General features: G+C 46.0%; 3 protein-coding genes across 5 annotated transcripts; 1 reads left to right on the top strand and 2 right to left on the bottom strand.

Annotated features, from left to right (window-relative positions):
* Positions 1 to 10827: 10827 nt before the first annotated feature.
* LOC136534809 (photosystem I reaction center subunit psaK, chloroplastic) lies at positions 10828 to 11568 on the bottom strand. Its single transcript, XM_066527169.1, has 2 exons — positions 11315 to 11568; positions 10828 to 11199 (listed from the first exon to the last, which is right to left on the bottom strand). The coding sequence occupies exons 1-2, from the start codon at positions 11486 to 11488 to the stop codon at positions 10957 to 10959; spliced, it is 417 nt and encodes a 138-aa protein (XP_066383266.1). The 5' UTR covers positions 11489 to 11568; the 3' UTR covers positions 10828 to 10956.
* A 211-nt stretch (positions 11569 to 11779) lies between these two features.
* LOC136534812 (light-harvesting complex-like protein OHP1, chloroplastic) lies at positions 11780 to 12764 on the top strand. Its single transcript, XM_066527173.1, has 4 exons — positions 11780 to 11935; positions 12073 to 12209; positions 12312 to 12434; positions 12549 to 12764. Exons 2-4 carry the CDS (start codon positions 12075 to 12077, stop codon positions 12615 to 12617), a joined length of 327 nt encoding a protein of 108 aa, XP_066383270.1. The 5' UTR covers positions 11780 to 11935; positions 12073 to 12074; the 3' UTR covers positions 12618 to 12764.
* A 4262-nt stretch (positions 12765 to 17026) lies between these two features.
* On the bottom strand, positions 17027 to 18993 carry LOC136534810 (calmodulin-binding protein 60 D-like). Of its 3 annotated transcripts, none has more exons than XM_066527171.1 (5): positions 18693 to 18993; positions 18164 to 18379; positions 17937 to 18072; positions 17685 to 17804; positions 17027 to 17592 (listed from the first exon to the last, which is right to left on the bottom strand). In XM_066527171.1, exons 1-5 carry the CDS (start codon positions 18885 to 18887, stop codon positions 17315 to 17317), a joined length of 945 nt encoding a protein of 314 aa, XP_066383268.1. In that variant the 5' UTR covers positions 18888 to 18993; the 3' UTR covers positions 17027 to 17314. The 3 variants fall into 3 exon arrangements, with proteins under 3 accessions (XP_066383268.1, XP_066383269.1, XP_066383267.1); XM_066527172.1 differs by having other exon boundaries at positions 17685 to 17780; positions 18693 to 18991; XM_066527170.1 differs by having other exon boundaries at positions 17685 to 17807; positions 18693 to 18990.
* Between the last annotated feature and the right edge of the window lie 24 nt (positions 18994 to 19017).

Raw genomic sequence — 19017 nt, 5'->3', positions numbered from 1 at the left:
CGGGTTACCCATTTGGCCATCTATACTTGTGCGTGTGGGGTGTATTTTGAGGGCCTTTTTGGCAGGGCTCTGGCTCGTTAAAAATAGCTCCAGCTCTGGCTCAGGCTCTTCCGAAGAAGTGGCTCCTCTGAAGGAGCTGAAGCCGTTCTGAAAAACGTTTGGCAAAACGGCTCCTCCTGTCTTTCTAGAATGGATGAAAGATAGTAAATGTCTATAATACCCCTACTTATTATTTTACTATGGTGCAGATGTAGTAAATCCCAACCTAGAAAAATTGGTTTTACTATTTTTTATATTTGTTTGATTTATTATATATTTTACAAGCGTCAGGTGATTTGGTCCATTTCAGGAGGAAGCTAATAGTTGTTTTTTCATTGAGAACCCCGGTCTATTTCTAAATTATTGGTGCTATTCTTTATTTTCTTTCTCTCTTGTTTTTTTGCATTGGGAACCCTATCTTTTCTCCAATTCTTGCTAGCAAGTCCTCTCCTTTCTCAGGTACAGGAAAACAGGCCGGCCTTGCTGTGACAGATGCTCGTTGCTCGAACCAGCGGAGGACCATCGCGTCCTTTTGCGCCCTGACGGAGGAGGAGCCCGGAGAAGCTCGGTTTTTGTGGCTCCGCCTGCCACTGCATAAAAGGGCTCCGGCTCTTCCAGTGCTCCGTCGGAGGAGCCTTTGTGCAAATCATTGTTTGGTATAGCTCCTGCAAGAGGCAGAGTAGGAGCCCCTGCAGAAGCCCTGCCAAAGAGGCACTGAATATGGCGGCAGGCCGATCGATAGGGTCTAACTAGCCATCATGTATCACCCTGCTATTCCTGTCATCCAAAGGACGCGTGTAAGGTACAAACAGGATATTCAAGATCTCTATTGCGGGGGGAAGATCCGCTATGGGGCATGATTGCTGCTAGAGGCCAGTGCGGTGCTGTCGCATATGTGTCGGACGGCTCGCGCTAGCGGCGCGCACGGTTATCGGAGATAGCGACGGAACCAGCAATTTTGATTAAGGGGATCAGACAAACATAATAACACCTAATAAGTGTGATACATATATATATATATATATATATATATATATATATATATAAAAGTGTACATCTTAACAAATTGTTCTATGCTTTTACATATACAGTTAGTGTTCATAACAAAAAAAATCACAATATTATGATAAAATATGAGTAAAAATAGGCAAAATATGCTTTACATTATAATATTTATAAGAGTATTAAAAAAAATCACTATTTTTGGGGGGTTTGGGGGGCACACGCCCCTGCTGTGGTAGTAGGCGCAGGCAAGCGGCAAGCGTGCATGCGAGTCCATGGGCGCAAGTGATTTCCTGCCAGTGATGAACAGGAAATAGAAAATTTGTAGAATCTCTGCCGTCGCGGAGTGGGTGTGTTTGGTTGAGCTGTGGCTGTGGGAAAAAGCTGCTGTGGGCTGTGAGCTGTGAGAAAGCTGCTGTGGGCTGTGAGCTGTAGAAAAGCTGAAAGCTGTTTGGTTAAACAAGTATAAAATATATCTTCTATCTTTATCTCTCTTGAAACAACTATGGAAGAGCTTTTTATTCCACCAATTTCGAAAAACAGAAAGTCAAAAGCCAAAAGCAGGGTCAAACCAGCTTTCAAAAATGAACTACGGAAAAACAGCTGCTTCTGAAAAAGCAGCATCCAAAAACAACCCCTTTGGTTAGACTTTTGGCTTTTGAGGCCAAAAGCTAAAGCCAAAAGCCCAACCAAACACACCCTAAGGAGCCCCTCAATGATCAACGTGGTCAGGCTATCCTCCATGTAGACGGACGGACCCCGATTCCGACAATGACGACGCGCACCGGCGTGATAAGGGAGAAGAACAACAACATTGTAACTATCGAACGCAACTTGAGCTTAGCCTGCAAAACATGTGTATAGAAGCCAAAAGAGTGAGTTTAGTCTAAATTCCATATATATAGTAGTAAAGAAGTTTCACAAGTGGAGTAGAATATTTTCACCGGCATGCTCCCAATGATACACCAATCACCACCACCGAGTTCTAGCATCTGCACGGTGGACCCAATATACACAATTAGTGGGTGCATTTGCCCCCACTCAAATTCTAGGTTTCAAATAAATATGTTTCTTTTACAGGTATGTGCCGAGAGCCTCAGACTGCAACACCACACTGCCACCTCTGTCCGCTGTTTTATTCCGTTATTAGATCAGTCCTAACTCCTAACGCTATAGTTTTTCTTGGAAATTGATGACGTGGCAACTAAATCTAAATTGTTGAGGAAACAGAAGAAATTAAATAGGAGGAACGGAGATTTCTTGAGAAGGAAAGAAGATGTCGTTTCCGTCAGTGGGCTCGCCACGCCCCGGCGCTCGCTCGCCGCCTAGACAGCGCTTGCTACACCTGTGCTGTGCCCACGCCAGGCCATGCCCGCACGGCCGCACCGTGCGCACACTAGCTGGCAAGTTTCATCGTGCCCTGTTGGCCTGTTGCCCAGCCGCTCGTGTCCGTGGCCATTCTGGGCGTGCCGGTTGAATCTTTTAGTCCACGGGGGTTCTACTTCTACTTCTACGTACTCTTCATAACAGCAACAGTGCATGCATGCATGCATGCCTGCATCTGCTCAGAGCACGGCGCACGCTGCACGCGAGTCGCGAACTCGTGAGGCCAGGGGGCGGCTAGCTCACCGCGCCGCCAGCCGCCCAGCTCCCCGCCACCGAGCGTCACTACCGGCCCGCTGTGCCTGTGCCAACGCCGCAAAAATACAGCACGGAAATGAGTTCTACGCAACTTGCTGAAGATACCATTTGTCTTGTCTTACAGGAGAACAAGAGATGCCATGTGCATTTTGTGGTGTGTACCTTTGATCTCAACATCTTGCAGGGCCTTTCGAAATATCCCCGGCACGATGTTGCAAGCCTCACCATCTCCATGATTGCCTTCAGGTTCAGAGAGACAGGAGAACAGAGGTGTCAGTTCTTCAGCACTTGCCGGTTTCAGAAAACGGCGCTTCAGAGTTCAGACTACTTCAGCGGCATCCAAGAGCACAACTCTTGGGGAGTGTTTAGTTACCCAAAATCCAAACTTTGACACTATGCAAAAAGAATATTTCACGTCACATTAAACTTGCGGTACATGTATGGAGTACTAAATGTTGACGAAATCAAAAACTAATTGCACAGTTTGGTTGTACTTTGCGAGACGAACGTTTTGAGCCTAATTAGTCAACGATTGGACAATTATTACCAAATACAAACGTAATGCTACAGTGCTCTACAGTGTGCTACAGTAATTTGGCGCCGCCGCCCATTCGGCACCTAAACGAGGGCTTGCTATTTGCAACAACTGTCTGTAAATAAATTCTACTGTGGCCAATCAGAGCATTAAGTTTTGATTCCCCCTTCCATTCTTTAATCTTCAGCTTTGTAGTTCTTCACTAATTAAATAAGACTATCTGTCTACCTTGAAGCCTTGAAGTCTGGGAGGGACTTGTGGTCGGCAAATAGAAAAACACAAACTATGGCTTGCGCTTTCACGCTGCAGCGTCAGGCCTCCATGATTCTTGCATGCAATGCTAACTCGTGACTGGCCGCTCGCTTAGTTGTAATACTAGTCTTGCTTTGATCTCACCACCACAGTGTTCTCAATCCATTCTAGGACGACAACACTTTTATACCCACATTAAAGGTATCATGAGGCGTTGGCATCACAGCCCAAAATTCTGGTGAGCAAGACTATCTCTGCATGTATTACATCACTCAACAAGTTCTAGTAAGAGTGAGCAAAGCACTCTGCCATGGTCTTATTGACTGGCTAAACTACCTCTACACAAGATAAGTGTACGAATGTAATACAAGAGAGGTAGAGAGGTGTATACCAAACCGGGCAAGCGAAAAATCAATCACAATGAATATCAATTGACACAATGATTTTTCCTCCGAGGTTCACTTGCTTGCCGGCAAGCTACGTCTCTGTTGTATCGATTCACCCACTTGAAGGTTCACGCGCTAATAGGTATCACCCTAACCCGCAACTAAGTGCCGCACAACCAACACAAGATGGGGATCCATAAGCTACGCACAATTCACTAGAATGGCTTTTGGCGCTCCGCCGGGGAATAAGCCCAAGAACTCCTCACAAATCATCGGGAGATGGCCACGAACAATCACCAACTCGTGCCGATGCCCCTCCACTGCTCCAAGCCATCTAGGTGGCGGCAACCACCAAGAGTAACAAGCAATCCCGCAGCTCACACGATCACTAGTGCCACTAGATGCTCAAACACTAAGCAAATGCACTAGAATCACTCCCAATCTCACAAAGATGATGAATCTCTGAAGGAGATGAGTGGGAGGTGTTTGGCTTAGCTCACAAGGATGTATCAATGATCAAAGTGTCCAATAGAGTGAGCTAGAGCCGGCCAACACATATTTATAGAGCCCCAACAAGTCACATACCCATTGGGGACTTAACCCCTTCTCTGCGTGATGATTGGACCCGCTGCAGAGACGACCGGACGCATCCGATCGAGTGCGTCCGGTCGCGGCCGCTGCACCACATGTCCCGTTCAAAAGGAAATAAAAGTTGGGCGCCAACGGCTACTCTCTCATGCTCGTCACTCAATGACCGGACCCGATGGTCCAATGATCGGACTCACCCGAGCCCCGCATCCGGTCTGCATCCAGAGAGGTCCAGAGCAGAAAAATAACGATCGGACACGTCCAGTCAGAGGTGATTGGACTCGCCCAGCGTCCGATCGCGCACACCATCGTGTTGTCAGTAGAGCAACGGAGGCACGGGGCATGTCCAGTCACCTGACCAAGCCAGCATCCGGTCATGACAACCCTTCTACCAGCGCCCTGGATCACTGAATGGACTCTCCTGGCGAGTCCGGTCGTAGAGTCCGGTCACACCCATACCCTCTTTCCTTCTCCTTTTTCAACTCCAACTTCATCTTCATCCCTTGTGCAGATGTGTTAACTCCACCAAGTTTCATCACTTGTGCACATGAGTTAGCATTTCACAAACATGTTTCCCAAAGGATGTTAGCACTCACTAGGTCCTAATGCAAATAAATGGTGTTAGTTCACCTAGTGTCACTTAGACAACCATATTTGTGTCGAGATCACCCCTCTTAATAGTACGGTTATCTATCCTAAACCCACTCACACCCACTTGGTGTCTTGAGTGGCAAAACAAAATGGCCCTATCAAATATACTTTTGCCTTGAGCCCATTTTCTTTTTCTCTTTCTTCTTTTTCAAGTTGGATCACTTGATCTTCACTTAGGCCATCACCACCACCATGACCATCATCTAGCTCCACCACTTGAATTGGACTAACCTATCTCAATTTCACACTTAGAGCATAGGGTTAGTCCAAATATGTTTCATCATTTATCCAAAACCAAATTAGGGCTTTCAGCCTCTGACTCCCGCCGGAATCACACCCTGGTTTTGAGGCCCAAACCCGAAACCGTCCACCCTGTGGTTTTGAGGACGAAACCACCAAACCGCTCGACACGTGTCACCGCCGTCCTCGACCGCCCGACGCCAAGTTTTCAAAGCCTCTGCTTGACTTGCATGACCACCGTCTTGACTTGGTCAACACGATCACTCCCATGTTCTCTTGCACTTGTCGATGACCCTCGATGTCAGCCACCCACGGGCGATTGAAAGCTCTAGTTTGGTTTTGGTTAATTGATGAAACCCTAAGTGCTAACCTAGTTTATCAAAGTGATTATGAGATAGGTAGCACTACTCCAAGTGATGAAGCAATGGCGAAGATCATGACGATGGTGATGGCATAGTGATGTTCAAATGCTTAAACTTGGAAAAGAAGAAAGAGAAAAATAAAAGGCTCAAGGCAAAGGTATAAATGATATGAGCCATTTTGTTTTGGTGATCAAGACACTTAGTGAGTGTGATCACATTTAGGATTGATAGCCGTACTATTAAGAGGGGTGAAACTCATATCGGAATGTGGTTATCAAAGTGCCACTAGATGCTCTAACTCATTGCATATGCATTTAGGATCTAGTGGAGTGCTAACACCCTTGAAAATATTTGTGAAAATATGCTAACACATGTGCATAAGGTGATACACTTGGTGGTTGGCACATTTGAGCAAGGGTAGGAAATTTCACCGGCGGAGTGTCCGCCCGTAGAGTGCGGACAGTCCGACGGTGCCACCGGCGCACTAAACAGAAAAGACGGAGGTCACTATAAGTGACCGGACGTTGGCCTCGGTTGGACCGGCATGTCCGATCAGTGGCAGCAAAGGGCGTGTGTTTCAGTCTTTGATCGGACGCTGGGTCACTTGGTGACCGGACGCTGACAGGGTGCGTCCGGTCAGTGCTGACATACGCTGACGTAGGGCGTACATAGGAGTCGCCGTGTGACCGGACGCTGGCTGTGTCCGATCAGAAAAAACCGTCTCTGGAAGCTTACTGGAAATGACCGGACGCTGGGGGTTCAGCGTCCGGTCACTGTTCGCTGCTGCGTCCGGTCGTCTTCTGACCGTTGAGATCGAGCGAACAGCGTTTGAAGCAGGGGACATGTGGCGAAGATCTGAGGACCGAACGCTGAGGTCGAGCGTCCGGTCAATATGACCGGAGCGTCCGGTCACCCCGCGTTGTGCCCAGTGAAGGGGTACAACGGCTCTATTTCGTGGGGGCTTCTATTTAAGCCCTATGGCCGGCTCAAGCTCACACTCTTAGCTATTTTCATTGACATAGCAACCTTGTGAGCTTAGCCAAAGTCCTTCCACTCATCTCCATCATTGATCCATCATCGTTGTGAGATTGGGAGAGAATCCAAGTGCATTGCTTGAGTGATTGCATCTAGAGGCACTTGGTATTCGTGTTTCGCTGCGGATTTTGCTTGTTACTCTTGGCGGTTACCATCACCTAGACGGCTTGTGCAGCTGTGGAGGATCGGCACGAGTTGGTGATTGTTCGTGGCCGTCTCCGGTGATTGTGAGGGGAGTTGTACCTTCCCCGGCAGAGTGCCGAAAGGTAACTTTAGTAAATTGCTCGTGTCATTGAGTTACCTTACTTGTGGGTAGGTTCTTGCGGTGTCCAATCATGTGGATGAGGTTTGTGAAACACCTCTTAGCCGCCGAACCACTAAGTGTTGGTCGACACAACGGGGACTAGCGTGTTGGCAAGCACGTAAACCTCGGGAGAAAATCGGTTGTCTCTTGCCACTTGTATTCTCCCGGTGATTGGTTTAATCTTCATCTTGTGAATTGTGATTGGTTCATTCCTCTACATGGCGGTATAATCACCCAACTCACTCATTTACATTCTTGCAAACTAGTTGTAGCAAGCTCTTTAGTGTAATTAGAATTGAGAGCTTGCTTTGTTGTTTCAAGTTCATCTAGTGGATCTCTTTAGTGTAGCAAGTGTGAGAGCTCTTAGTGAGTAGTAACATAGCAAATTATGTGGTTAGTGATCATAGCAAATAGAATTGTTGGATAGGTGGCTTGCAACCCTTGTAGAGCTAGAGCAAGTTTGCATTATGCTATTTGTTATACTAATCAAATTGCTCTAGTTGATTTGTAGATTTTTAAATAGGCTATTCACCCCCCTAGCCATATTAGGACCTTTCAGCGATCACTTGGCTTCTTCGGTCCCTCAGTCCAAGCTCCAGCATCCGTCCTTCACCGTTCCTAGTCCATTAACACGGACCCTCTTGACCACCGTCTCCGAGCTACACACCTGCGCACCACAAGGCAAGAGACATGTTGCACAACCTGAACTCACACCATGGTTAGCTCAACAACTCAACTCAAAGTGCGGCTCACGTTGACAATCACTCATCACAAACCGAACCACAAGGGCACATATCAACCTTTTTTCTTCGCAGGATCCAATTTTATCCCATAACAAGATTTCTTTTTCTCCATGAGCAAGTTGAGTCTTAATTTTAAATTTTGTGAGGTGATAGCAGACAACATAGCTTATTTTTAAAAATATATTATGCATTTTCATCATTATATTTCATATAATTTTATATTTCTAGTGTTACTTATCATTGGAGTCTACTATCACCACACCACTTAATAAAATAAATATAGAAAATCATAATACATTTTTTCATAAATTATGGCGTTAACTATCACCTCAAAGAAATTTAAATTAAAAAACAAACTTAAAGTTGAGAAACATTAAGAACAAATATTGTTAAATGTTAATGTCTCGATAAAAAACAGTTAAACTGAACAGTTAAGAAGCACTCACCACACATATATACTTGTTTTAAATAACACAAGCTATAATTAGACAGGCCCTGAAGCCTAAGCCGTCAAATTGAACAAGAACTTGCGAACTCATCATAGATCAGTTGGTTAGGTTCCTTGTGGTGAAACCTGCCCACTTAGGTTCAAGTCCTCGACTTGGCACGGGTGTTCGCATTTTTCTGGATTTATTCCAGGATTTAACGGTGCTATGCTTTCAGTGGTAGGCGACGTCCCCGTCGACAGCGAGACACCTGTGGTGACTTCATGAATCTCGAGATGTGCTATGCTTTCAATGGTAGGCGACGTTCCCGTCGACAGCGAGGCACCTATGGTGACTTCGTGAATCTCGAGATGTGCCGGCTCAGTCTTTCAAAAGTGCTCATAGGGGTAGGGTTTGCGTACATGTGTTCATAGGGGTGAGCGTGTATGCGTGTTGTGGACGTCTGCGTTATACTGTGTAATTTAAAAAAAAAACTGAACAAGAACTTTTGTTGCTCACCTTGTTTCTTCTAGCATTTAACTGCAAAAGGTAATACAGGGCACCAGAGCAACCAAAATTTATCAGCACTGCAGTGACGCAGGTTTATGCGAGGGTTTTGCTTCTCGCTCATCAAGGAAAACCGTAACCGTCTCCAATCTTCTCCTAGAGCCGTGGACCGGCCCATGGAGGGGATTTCACTGGACTGTATGGCCCATAGACGTGATTTCACTGGGCTGCATGGCACACAAGGCCCAACCCAATAGATTTATGCCTTACATCCGTCAGCTGCTTGCTCTTCCTTATCGCAAAAGTTACCGCGCGTGCGGTCGCGCTCCTGTTTTTTTTACAACAGGCCGCGCTCCTGTTGGAGCGCGCGACTCTCTGGCCTGTGTGCCTGCAGAATTCCCTGGCCCGTGCGACCGCATACTCTCTGGCAGTGACGGAGCCAGAATCACAATCAAGGGGGCTAAATTGGTCAGATTGATCATAGTTTCATGGTCGATCAGCTAGTACTTACTAAAGATAGATGAAACAACTACTGATTTATATGCGTACTTTATAAGGAAGGCAAGCTTATAATATCTAGCTCTCCAGATAGACAGTTTAGACTTGTAATTATATACATATATGGAGTAAACCTTAATTAATCTTGGATAGCGCGGGGGCCGGAGCCCAGCATGGCCTGCACTTGGCTCCACCGGTGCTCTCTGGACTGTCATTGTCGTGGTGGGCTGGCTGACTTCAATTATTTTGTGGGTGTCTAGGTGCGGCCCATGTGTATACTTTTTCAGTTTTTTTATTTATTCTTTTATTTTCACTTAAATGAGTTTTTTTTTAGTTTTCAGTCAAGTTTTTTTTTAGTTTTTTTGTTTTATTTTTCAGTTAAGTTTTTTTTAATGTTTTTAGTCTCAGTTTCCAGTCATCCTTTTAAGTTCAAATGCATTCCTAAATCCTATAATTTTTTGTTTGTCAATTTCATTTTTAATTGGCAGCAAGTTATGTTTCCTAGCTCTTATAATAAATGTCCCAAGTTGGTAGCAAGTTATGTTTTCTGACTTTTTTTTAATGTGTTATATAATAATTTGTCCTCCTAGTTGGCAGCTTACGCGATGCTTGTTTTAATAATTTGCTCCTTTTGGTTGCAGCTTTTCTTTGTTTTGGCCCACTACTCTCTTTAGAGGTTAGTACTTTTATATAAATACTATATAAAAAATTTATTATATTCTCATGGTAACAATCGATGCGCATACTTTTACCAACTTCAGTATATTTTTTCAGTAACAACTTTAGTATTACAAGGTGGCAACTCATTTTAAATCTCCTAGCACATTTTTACACATAAATTGCTACTAAAATGAAAATGTTTGAAACATAGGCAAGCGGGGTCTAGTTTTATTCGCCTCGTCACGTAGAACATACCGATGCAAACGGAATTGAAAACGGATACACCATTCATGAGTTATAGCAATTTAAATAAAATGATTTGCTTTTTTTTTTGTGCTTGCGTCAGCATGCAACGAAAATAGAGTGAGAGGAGGGAGCGGCACGGGAAAGGTACGTGGCCAGAGTCCTAAGGCTCGGGATGCGGAGCAGGGCTGTGCTGGTTCCTGGTGGTGTTTGCGGACAGTTTTTTTTTCCCTGGACACGCGTCAGTCTCCCAGTGGGGTCGCGCACTTGATTTTCAGCCTCGGTTGGTGGGTTCGTTTCGTTGTTGTTCGTCTGGTTGGTTCGTGTGAGATAAAAATACTGTTTCGGCTAAAAATTTACGATTATTTATGACAAGCTACGGCCAAACGAACAGACTGTTTGTTTTTGTTGATTTTGTTTATGAGAATAGAAGATGTTTATGCTCTAGTTTGGAGCCTGATTTCTTTTGATAGACAGTCATATCTGGCTGTTAGATCCGCCTTCGAGCATTTGTAACTCTTATGACTATCTCCATGGATAATGAGTGTGGTTTTCTTAAAAAAAAAGATGCTTGCTCTTGGGAGTTCACTTGGGTAGTTGGGTGAGTTCATTGATTCTCCCAAAAAAAAAAAGAAACTTGGGTGAGTTTTTTTTCTAAGTTATGACTACGACCTGGAATGGAATCTCATCCGAATATCCGATCGGGGGCCAAAAGGAGCAACAAGAGCTATGTCCATTGGAACCAAGATGCATGCAATGTACACACACGCACGTTACATAAGCACCGGCCGGTCGGCGGCGCGATCGAGCCTGCTGAGTCTCAGCTTAACAACGTAGGGATAGATCTAGCCGATGATCTGGTCGAGGGCGCCGGTGTTCTTGAGCCCGAGCACGATGCCGACGCCGAGGATGTGGCCGACGGCGCCGCACGCCAGCGTGTCGGCGAGGGTGAACCCGGCGGGGTCGCCCGTCTGCAGCCCGGAGTCGCGCGCCTCCAGCTTCAGCCCCGCCGTCGCCTTCCGGTTCGCCGACGGCGCCAGCCCGAACCGCCCCGCGAACAGCATCAGCGTCGTCGTCGTCACCATGATCTGCATACCATATATGCACATGCCATCAGTGATCGACTGATCGGTCATCATCAAACTTCACTACTCGCTCCGACCTCCGACCATATGCACGCACGAGCACGACATATATACGTACCAGGTTTGTGGCGGAGCCGATGTAGTCGCAGCGGATGCCCTGGGACCTCTTCCTGCCCACCCTCACGGACGGCATCGCCACCGCGGACCTAGGCGAGGCGTAGCCCCGGAGGCCGTGGAACTGAGGCACGGCGGCGGCGGACATGGACGCGGCGGCGGAGAGCTGGGAGGCCATGTATGGCGCCTGCTGTGTCGTCGTCGGTCTGTGCAGAGTGGTGTGGCAGGCAGGTGTTTCAGGCGTGATTTGATATGGAGCGCAAGGGCCTTAAAGCTTGTGGCCACAAGGGCAGCTTGTGGCCTGCAGCTCGTGGATAGGTTCAGGATCCTCGCTGCTGACGTGGCGTCCCCTCGTTAGAGCAGGGAAGCTGCCACGTCGGTCGGAACGGATAAGATACTGCTCTCCTCTGCCCTCTCACGTTGCTTGCTCAATGCGTTGAGCTGAGACTGAGACAGCTACAGCCTACAGCTGCTGGTCCCGCTGAGTTGTGTGAACCAAGACTTGTGTGAGGTGAAACAAAGGCAAAGCCGTGCGCTCGCTCGCTCTCTCCCTCTCTATCTGCGAGACAATTGGGTAGGCTACCGCCGCCGCCCTACGCCGCCGGCGAAGAGCGCCCGCCGCCAGGTATTCCCAACCACCTTCTCTTCCCTGCTGTATGAAACGGAGTTCCCAAACTCTAACCTCAAGCTATTTGACTTTTTGATGTCTATTAACTTCTAACTTTTTGTAAAAATTATCGGGGTTCACATGAACAATCCCAGCAATGGCAGCAAGGTGTGGTCTTTCCGCACCATCCTTCCTGGCTCATCGACCCCTCTGCCGCAAGAGGCTTGCTCCATGCCTGCCATCGCCAAGAGCCGTTGCGCTGAGAGTGAGTGCTGCAAAGCTTCCTCCAGGGGTGAGTGACACAAGCGAAAAAGAAAATGCTTCTGCTGGTAACTACAAAAAAAAAGAGTTTCTTTTCTACAGTTATCAGCTGTTCATTTTCTGTTGTGTTCAGGTTGAAGTGCCCAGGGTGCAGCCAAAGCTGAGCGAGCCCTTCCTGGGGTTCACCCAGACGGCCGAAATCTGGAACTCCAGGGCCTGCATGATTGGCCTCATCGGCACCTTCATTGTGGAGCTGGTAACGAAGGAATCCATTCACTACATTATCTATGTTCACAAACATGTCATGTTTGCAGCGTTGCTTGTACTGTACTTGAGTTTCTCAAGGTTCGATCGGCTTCTTGATTTTCAGGTGCTAAACAAGGGGATCCTTCAGATGATTGGGGTGGAGGTGGGCAAGGGTCTGGACCTTCCTCTTTAATTAGTAGCCATGATATTTTGATGTGCTGGCAGTGTATGTTGGCCAAAGATGAGGATTTCACTTGCTGTTAACTCCCGCAAAGATATTTGGGAGAGTTTCAGCAGCTGTATATGCTTGTTAAACATGCCCATGGACATCTGGATGTTACATGATCAGTATATAAATGATGAGTTGCTTTTTTTACTCTGAGAAATTAAAGCAAGATCAGATATCTTCAGGGGTTTAACCTCACAAAGTTCAATCATGCTCATGCATTTGGTCAGGGCAATTTCCCTTTTTAATTTCACAAGGATGGCACATACACTAACACCCCGATTGTATCTCCTACCATAAGCCTATTATAGATGCCAATAGACACCGATTGCGCTAGCATGTACAATTGTACATAAGCACCCGGCACCAATTTGGTCAATGGCATCTCAGACCGGAGGGAAAATGGATTGAATAGTTTATCAAACTAACTTAATTTTTCATCACTACCTTAGGCCCTTAGAGATCAACATCCAATTTCTAATATCATTGTTAGATTTGATTCAATAGTCAAGGATTCAATAAGTCCGAAGTGATTAACTGATTAAAGAATGCCTTTTTTTTCTTTGTTTCTCTTCTACTACTAGTCCCGCCTTCTCTGCCCTCTATTTAATTTCCTGGTCGAACTGAGGTCTACCCGGCCCCTGTTTGTCCAAGTAGGAGTAGTAAGTATCCCAAAAGAAAGTTATATGCGCCTGTTAATTGTTTATATATGGGATTGCAGCTTAAGATTGCTCACCTAATTTCTGAGTCAATTACACTTTCTTGTCTAACTTTGCCAAAGCTTAGGAGTCAACTTTTTTTATCATACTAGGATTATATCCTTGCGATCGCATTTCCACGGAAGACCAAAAAAAAAATCAATGCAAGGAAAAAAAGGAAGATGTTTCAGGCGCCTGTCGTCGGTCTGTGCTGCTCTCGTGTCCTCAGCGCAGTTGAAGGCGTTTCAGCCTGATGTTTATGGAGCGCAAGTGCCTTAAAGCTTGTGGCCTGCTGTGGCCACTTATGGATAGGTTCAGGATCCAAGCTGCTGACGTGGCGTCTCCTGGTTAGAGTAGGGAAGTTGCCACGTCAGAACGGATAAGATAAAAGTTAGCCCAAAATACCCTTATACCTATTTATGAATTACCCACTAATGCCATTATTAAAAATTGACCTAAAAATACGTGGGCTAAATACACTACGTTAATTAATCTAAGAAAAAGAAATATCAACACTAGTTTAATGGACTTGATTTTGCCGGCTTATATTTAATAGGAAATCATGTATGTATATAATATTTAAATGGACCTTCGTATTTGGCCAACAAAAGCAGCCTTCACGTCCGCACTCAAGGCCTAGAAATTCCTACGTTAGTTAGAGAAAATAAAAGAAAATAACCCATCCTTGTTATTACGGAAAATTAAATCTAAAATACTATTTGGCTATGTATAAATTACAAACATATACTATTAAAAAATAAATCCAACAAAAGTTATTAGAATGAAAAAATAAAATTAATTGTACGCAGAGTAGTAGCATAAAGCTTAACAAAGAAAAAATGTTACGACCATAGGTCCATATTCAAATTATTTTTACGAACAATAAGATATAATTTACGAAAGAAAAGAGGGTGATGCACTTATACATGTAAGGAATATTACAAGTTTACGAAAAATAATAAGAATATATTAACACTAGGATTCTCGGTGCTAGCCGCGTTGCGCGGGATATCCCACTAGTTAACCAATAAATCATCATACTTCGCACCAACACCATGCATGCATATCGGCCCAGTGACATCAACCATCGCAGATTTGTACTAGGTCCAAACAATGATCAATGTCATGCATAGCTGGCCAATCTATGACATCAGGCGTTACATATTGTCACGAGTTCTGACAAAACAAATGATTGATCATCACATCTGAATGACCACGCTAGTTCTAAGCTTGTTAAGAATACAAACAAGAATGGTGACAACAAAATCACACGTGGGTCCTGCTACGAAACATTACACCTTTGAGCAGAATGGTCGAGGGAGCATGCAGCGGTGGTGGAATGATGGGGGTAGGACGCAATGGTGGGAAAGAAGACGACTCAGATCCTCGCTCTGGTGAATGGTGATACTACTATACATGCCACTTCAGATTTCAATATTGCTGAGAACTGCCGTTGTAGTCAAAACCTGGATCTGCAGAGTTGCCTATGTTAAACGCGCTTATGTATATCTTCATGTACCGCAGTGCTTTTATTGAGATTGCTGAAGAGGGCTGCAAAAGTTGTACCTTGACCTGGTGGATCCTCGATTGGATTCCATGAGGATGCAAAACTCGGCGCAGTGTTTGGTTGAGATTGGTCAAGGGCTGCAAAAGTTGTACCTTGGACTGGTGGTTCTTCGAATAGATTCCTTGTGGATGCAAAACCTGGCGCAGTACTTGGTTGAGATTGGTCAAGGGCTGCAAAAGTTGTACCTTGGCCTGGCAGATCTTCGAATGGATTCCAAGTGGATGCAAAACCTAGCGCATTTCTTGGTTGAGACTGACGACCTGGTGCTGCTTCTATAGCACATTATTAATTGTTGTATTTAGTACGGGCTTTCAATTTGTGTAGATCGAGGACAAAAGTTGTCTAGAATAGAATCGGCCGACTTAAAATGTTGCTTATATAGTTGTTCATGCAGCCCGAGGCACGACGGCACGACACGAAGCCCGCTTTTTTAGCTCGACACGAGCACGGCACGGCTCGGTGACATGCGGGCCCGGGCTGGCCCGGCCCGAGGCAGCAGGTCGTGCCTGGGCCGCTGCTCAGGGCCATGGGCTGGCACGGCACGGCCCGGCCTGAGTCAGCCGGCCCGGCAGCGGCCCAGCCACCCCCTCCCCTTCCTCTCCTCACTCCTCAGTCCTCATCCCCTCCCCACGGCCCGCCTAGCGTCCCCGCCTCCCCCTCCTCATAAGGCCCCGCGGCCCGCGCAGCCGCAGCCCCACGCTGGCACGCGCACGCTCCCACCCCCGCCGAACCCTAACTCCCTTCCGGCCTTCCCCTCCCCCTCCCCACCGCCACCTCCCGTAATCCCGTTCCCCGCACCGCACGGCGTGGACGCGGCCTTCTCCTTCCCCGCCGTTCACCTGCTTCTCCGCCCTACGGCCGCCCGCCTCCTCCTCACGCACAAGCTGCAGAACGCCACGGCGGCCATCCGCGACCTACCTCGGGCTCCTCTCGTCCCGTCCCTCCACGAGGCCGCGCCTTGGGTGCGAGCGCGGCGTGCTCGAGCTCCGCCCCACCGGCCGCCGACACCTCGAGCTCCTGCTTCCCCGCGGCTCGCCGAATCCCACCTCCACTCCAACCCGCCTCCGCCGACGGTGGCCACCTCCTCCTCACCGCCACGCGCTGCTGCTCCTCCACATGCCTCCTCTGCGCGGATCCGGCCTCGTTCTCCGCGGATCCGGCCTCCTCATCGCTCAACCTCCGCGGATGGAGAGGTCGCGTCGTCCATGGCCTTCCGAAACAACGACGGCAACCTGGCGCCCTGGCCTCCCCCTCTCTCTCTCTGTGGGTGTAGTGGGCCTTGGGCCGGCCCGGCACGCTGGATTAGCCTTGCTTCTCGGGCCGGCCCGGCACGAAAAACGACCCAGCAGGCCATGCTTGGGCCATCGGCCAGGCACGAAGCCCATGGCGGCACGGCCCACAGGGCACGTCGTGCCTTGTTGGCCCGACCCCATCGGGCCGGGCCGGGCCGGCCTGTTGGACATCTATAGTTGCTTCGTGATCAGGAGGAGATGGTTCTGATGCCCTGTACCTTGCAGCATTGCGGTTTGCATCTCCAAGGATCGCACCAGGTGCACGATCATTCCCAGACGCACTAGCCGAATTCCCAGCTGCTGCAGCCCATTATATTATTGTAATTAAATGCTAACTGTAAGCTGTGTATGGCGAGGACAGAAGTTGTTCAACATGCTTACGTACTCACTCCATTCGAAATTGTTGTTCACTGTTGACTTTTTTTAATGCGCATTTGACCATCCGTCTTATTAAAAAAAATTATGTTAGTACCATTCATTTTGTAATTACTTATTTTATTATCAAAGGTACTTTAAGTACGACTCATACTTCTATTTATTCATACAATTTTTTGAATAAGTTGAATGGTCAAATATGTAAGTTATGTACAAACATACATGATGCTATGCATAAAAAAAACGTCCAACAAACAAACAAATCATTTCCGCCTGATCGTATATGCATATGTGGCATGATCAAGATGTCCCATGCTGAGTTAGCTAAATTTAGTGCCAGAATTTGATGGCGGGGAAACGGGCAGTTATGACCCATCTCCGCATCAGCAGAGATAAATTTGATTTTGGTTAAATTTAATTGGGACAAAAGAAAAAGAACAGGTATTGCAAGTCCATACTTCCATAATTCTTATATTTGCATAAAAATTATGTTAATTACATCTCCGAAGAGAACACCCCTGATTAAGAGTTCCAACATGAGTACATGAAAAATAAGATTACATCATATGGCTTCCTATTACAAACTACAAAAGAAAACAAAGTTTTCGGTCTTGTAGACGTGGATGGATAAATATGCATGCTTGGCATAGGCTTGAACTTGATGCATGTTATTTAATTCAAAATTTCATTGTTTTCGCGGATATCTTCCCTTATGTAATCTAATTACTATCACTATCTTATGTGTGTCAGGGCTACGTACAAAACAAGCTGAAGCACTGTTCCGACTGATTTGTTGTGAGAGAAAAACACAGTTCTAGCTGAAAATATAAGCTGAAAAGTACGGATCATAAGACAAGCGAACAGGGCCAAAATATGTCCTTGCTGATCAAGATCAAGCATGTATACCCGGTCCGTCCCATTAACGACTTCTACTACTGGAACATCACTAACTGAGAATGTGCCGGCATCACCATCATGGTCTCCTATAGGGATGTGATTCTGACCTACACCTATACTCGAGAAATTGCAAACCACTTCAGCACACATCTGATTCAGAAAATAATGCGTAGGAAGGCACAACCTAGTAGATCAAGCTGCTTACCTTGGTTTGCAATTTTGTTGCGGTGATCAGAACGAGATGGTTCTGGTGCACTCTGTCCAGCAGTTCCAGGAAGTGGCCCATCTGCACAATCAATCCCTGAAGCACTACCCAAATTCTCAGCTGCTGCAGTACATTATTGATGTATTTAAATGTGAATTGTAAAGTGTGTATAACAAGGACATAAATTGTATAGAGGAAACTTCGAACATAGAAATGCTGCTTGATGATAATGAGTGTTTTGTTGTGACGCACCTGATATTGGAACGGATCGGCTCCCAGCAGCATTGATAGAAGCATGAATGTTAACAGGACGATTGTCTTTCATTATGTGATCAAATGTGTCGTTCAGTTGTTGATATGCTTGTTTTAACAGACCATCCACAACAACCTGCAGTCAGGATCACAAATCCAGTTAATCAGGACAGTGCTGTCTAAACGCAACAAAAACTGCTATGGAATTTTTTAAGTGCAATTTGAACCTCTTCTTCTTCAGTAAATTTGCCCTTTGCAACGAAGCGACCACTGAATTCGGCTCCAACCAGATCATGTACGACATTGAAGAAGAGTGTGACTTCTCTCTTTTGAACCTGCAACGGGCATGATTTCAGCCTACGATTATTTCTGAGATCACACTCCCTGGCATGTTCAACCATGGCTCTCCAAGACTTGTTGTTCTCTGAGTAGATATTCAGAATCTGCATGCCGTTCAGCAACAAAAATCTGTTACGGGTTAATGCAAAATGTTCTGCAAGTTGTTTCGAAAAGTAGGTCTATCTCAAATGCAATTTACTGCCTTTTTTGAACACTAGCATGCGATTGCTACAGAACTATAGATTGGAAAATTAGAGTTCAAGTTTGGAGTTTATTTTTGGCTATGTTTCCTAAATGACCACACCTTTCAGTCAATCTATTATCCGAGGAGGTGGGATGGCAAATGGACCATCACCACCAACGCCAATATTTATGGGAGTACAGATATTCTCAAAGAAAAAAAAAGAGAATATTTACTTGACGCCGAAGCTTTTCTGGGTCCTCATTGAAAGCCTTTAGAAATTTCTGCACCGTATTTATGCCCGCCTTTTTTAGTCTGTCGGCATAATCTCCATTTCTTTTAATTCCCTTCAAACCATGCACTTCGTCATCCAACTTCGGAATGACAATCTTTTTATTTGCTGCAAAAGTGAAGAATACACCATTTATCATGCAGAAGTTGACCCATCTGATGAAAACACACACACACACACAAATAATATATCTATCAGTAATAATATACTAATCTTCAATCTTTAGAGCTCTTTTATGGTGCTCAACTCACCACCCAAGAGGTAAGAGC

This window comes from Miscanthus floridulus, unplaced genomic scaffold (genome assembly GCF_019320115.1).
Source record: "Miscanthus floridulus cultivar M001 unplaced genomic scaffold, ASM1932011v1 os_2323_1_2, whole genome shotgun sequence".
In the NCBI taxonomy this organism is placed as follows: domain Eukaryota; kingdom Viridiplantae; phylum Streptophyta; class Magnoliopsida; order Poales; family Poaceae; genus Miscanthus; species Miscanthus floridulus.
The sequence above is the reverse complement of the archived record's forward strand: the minus strand, read 5'-3'. Positions and strand labels throughout refer to the sequence as shown.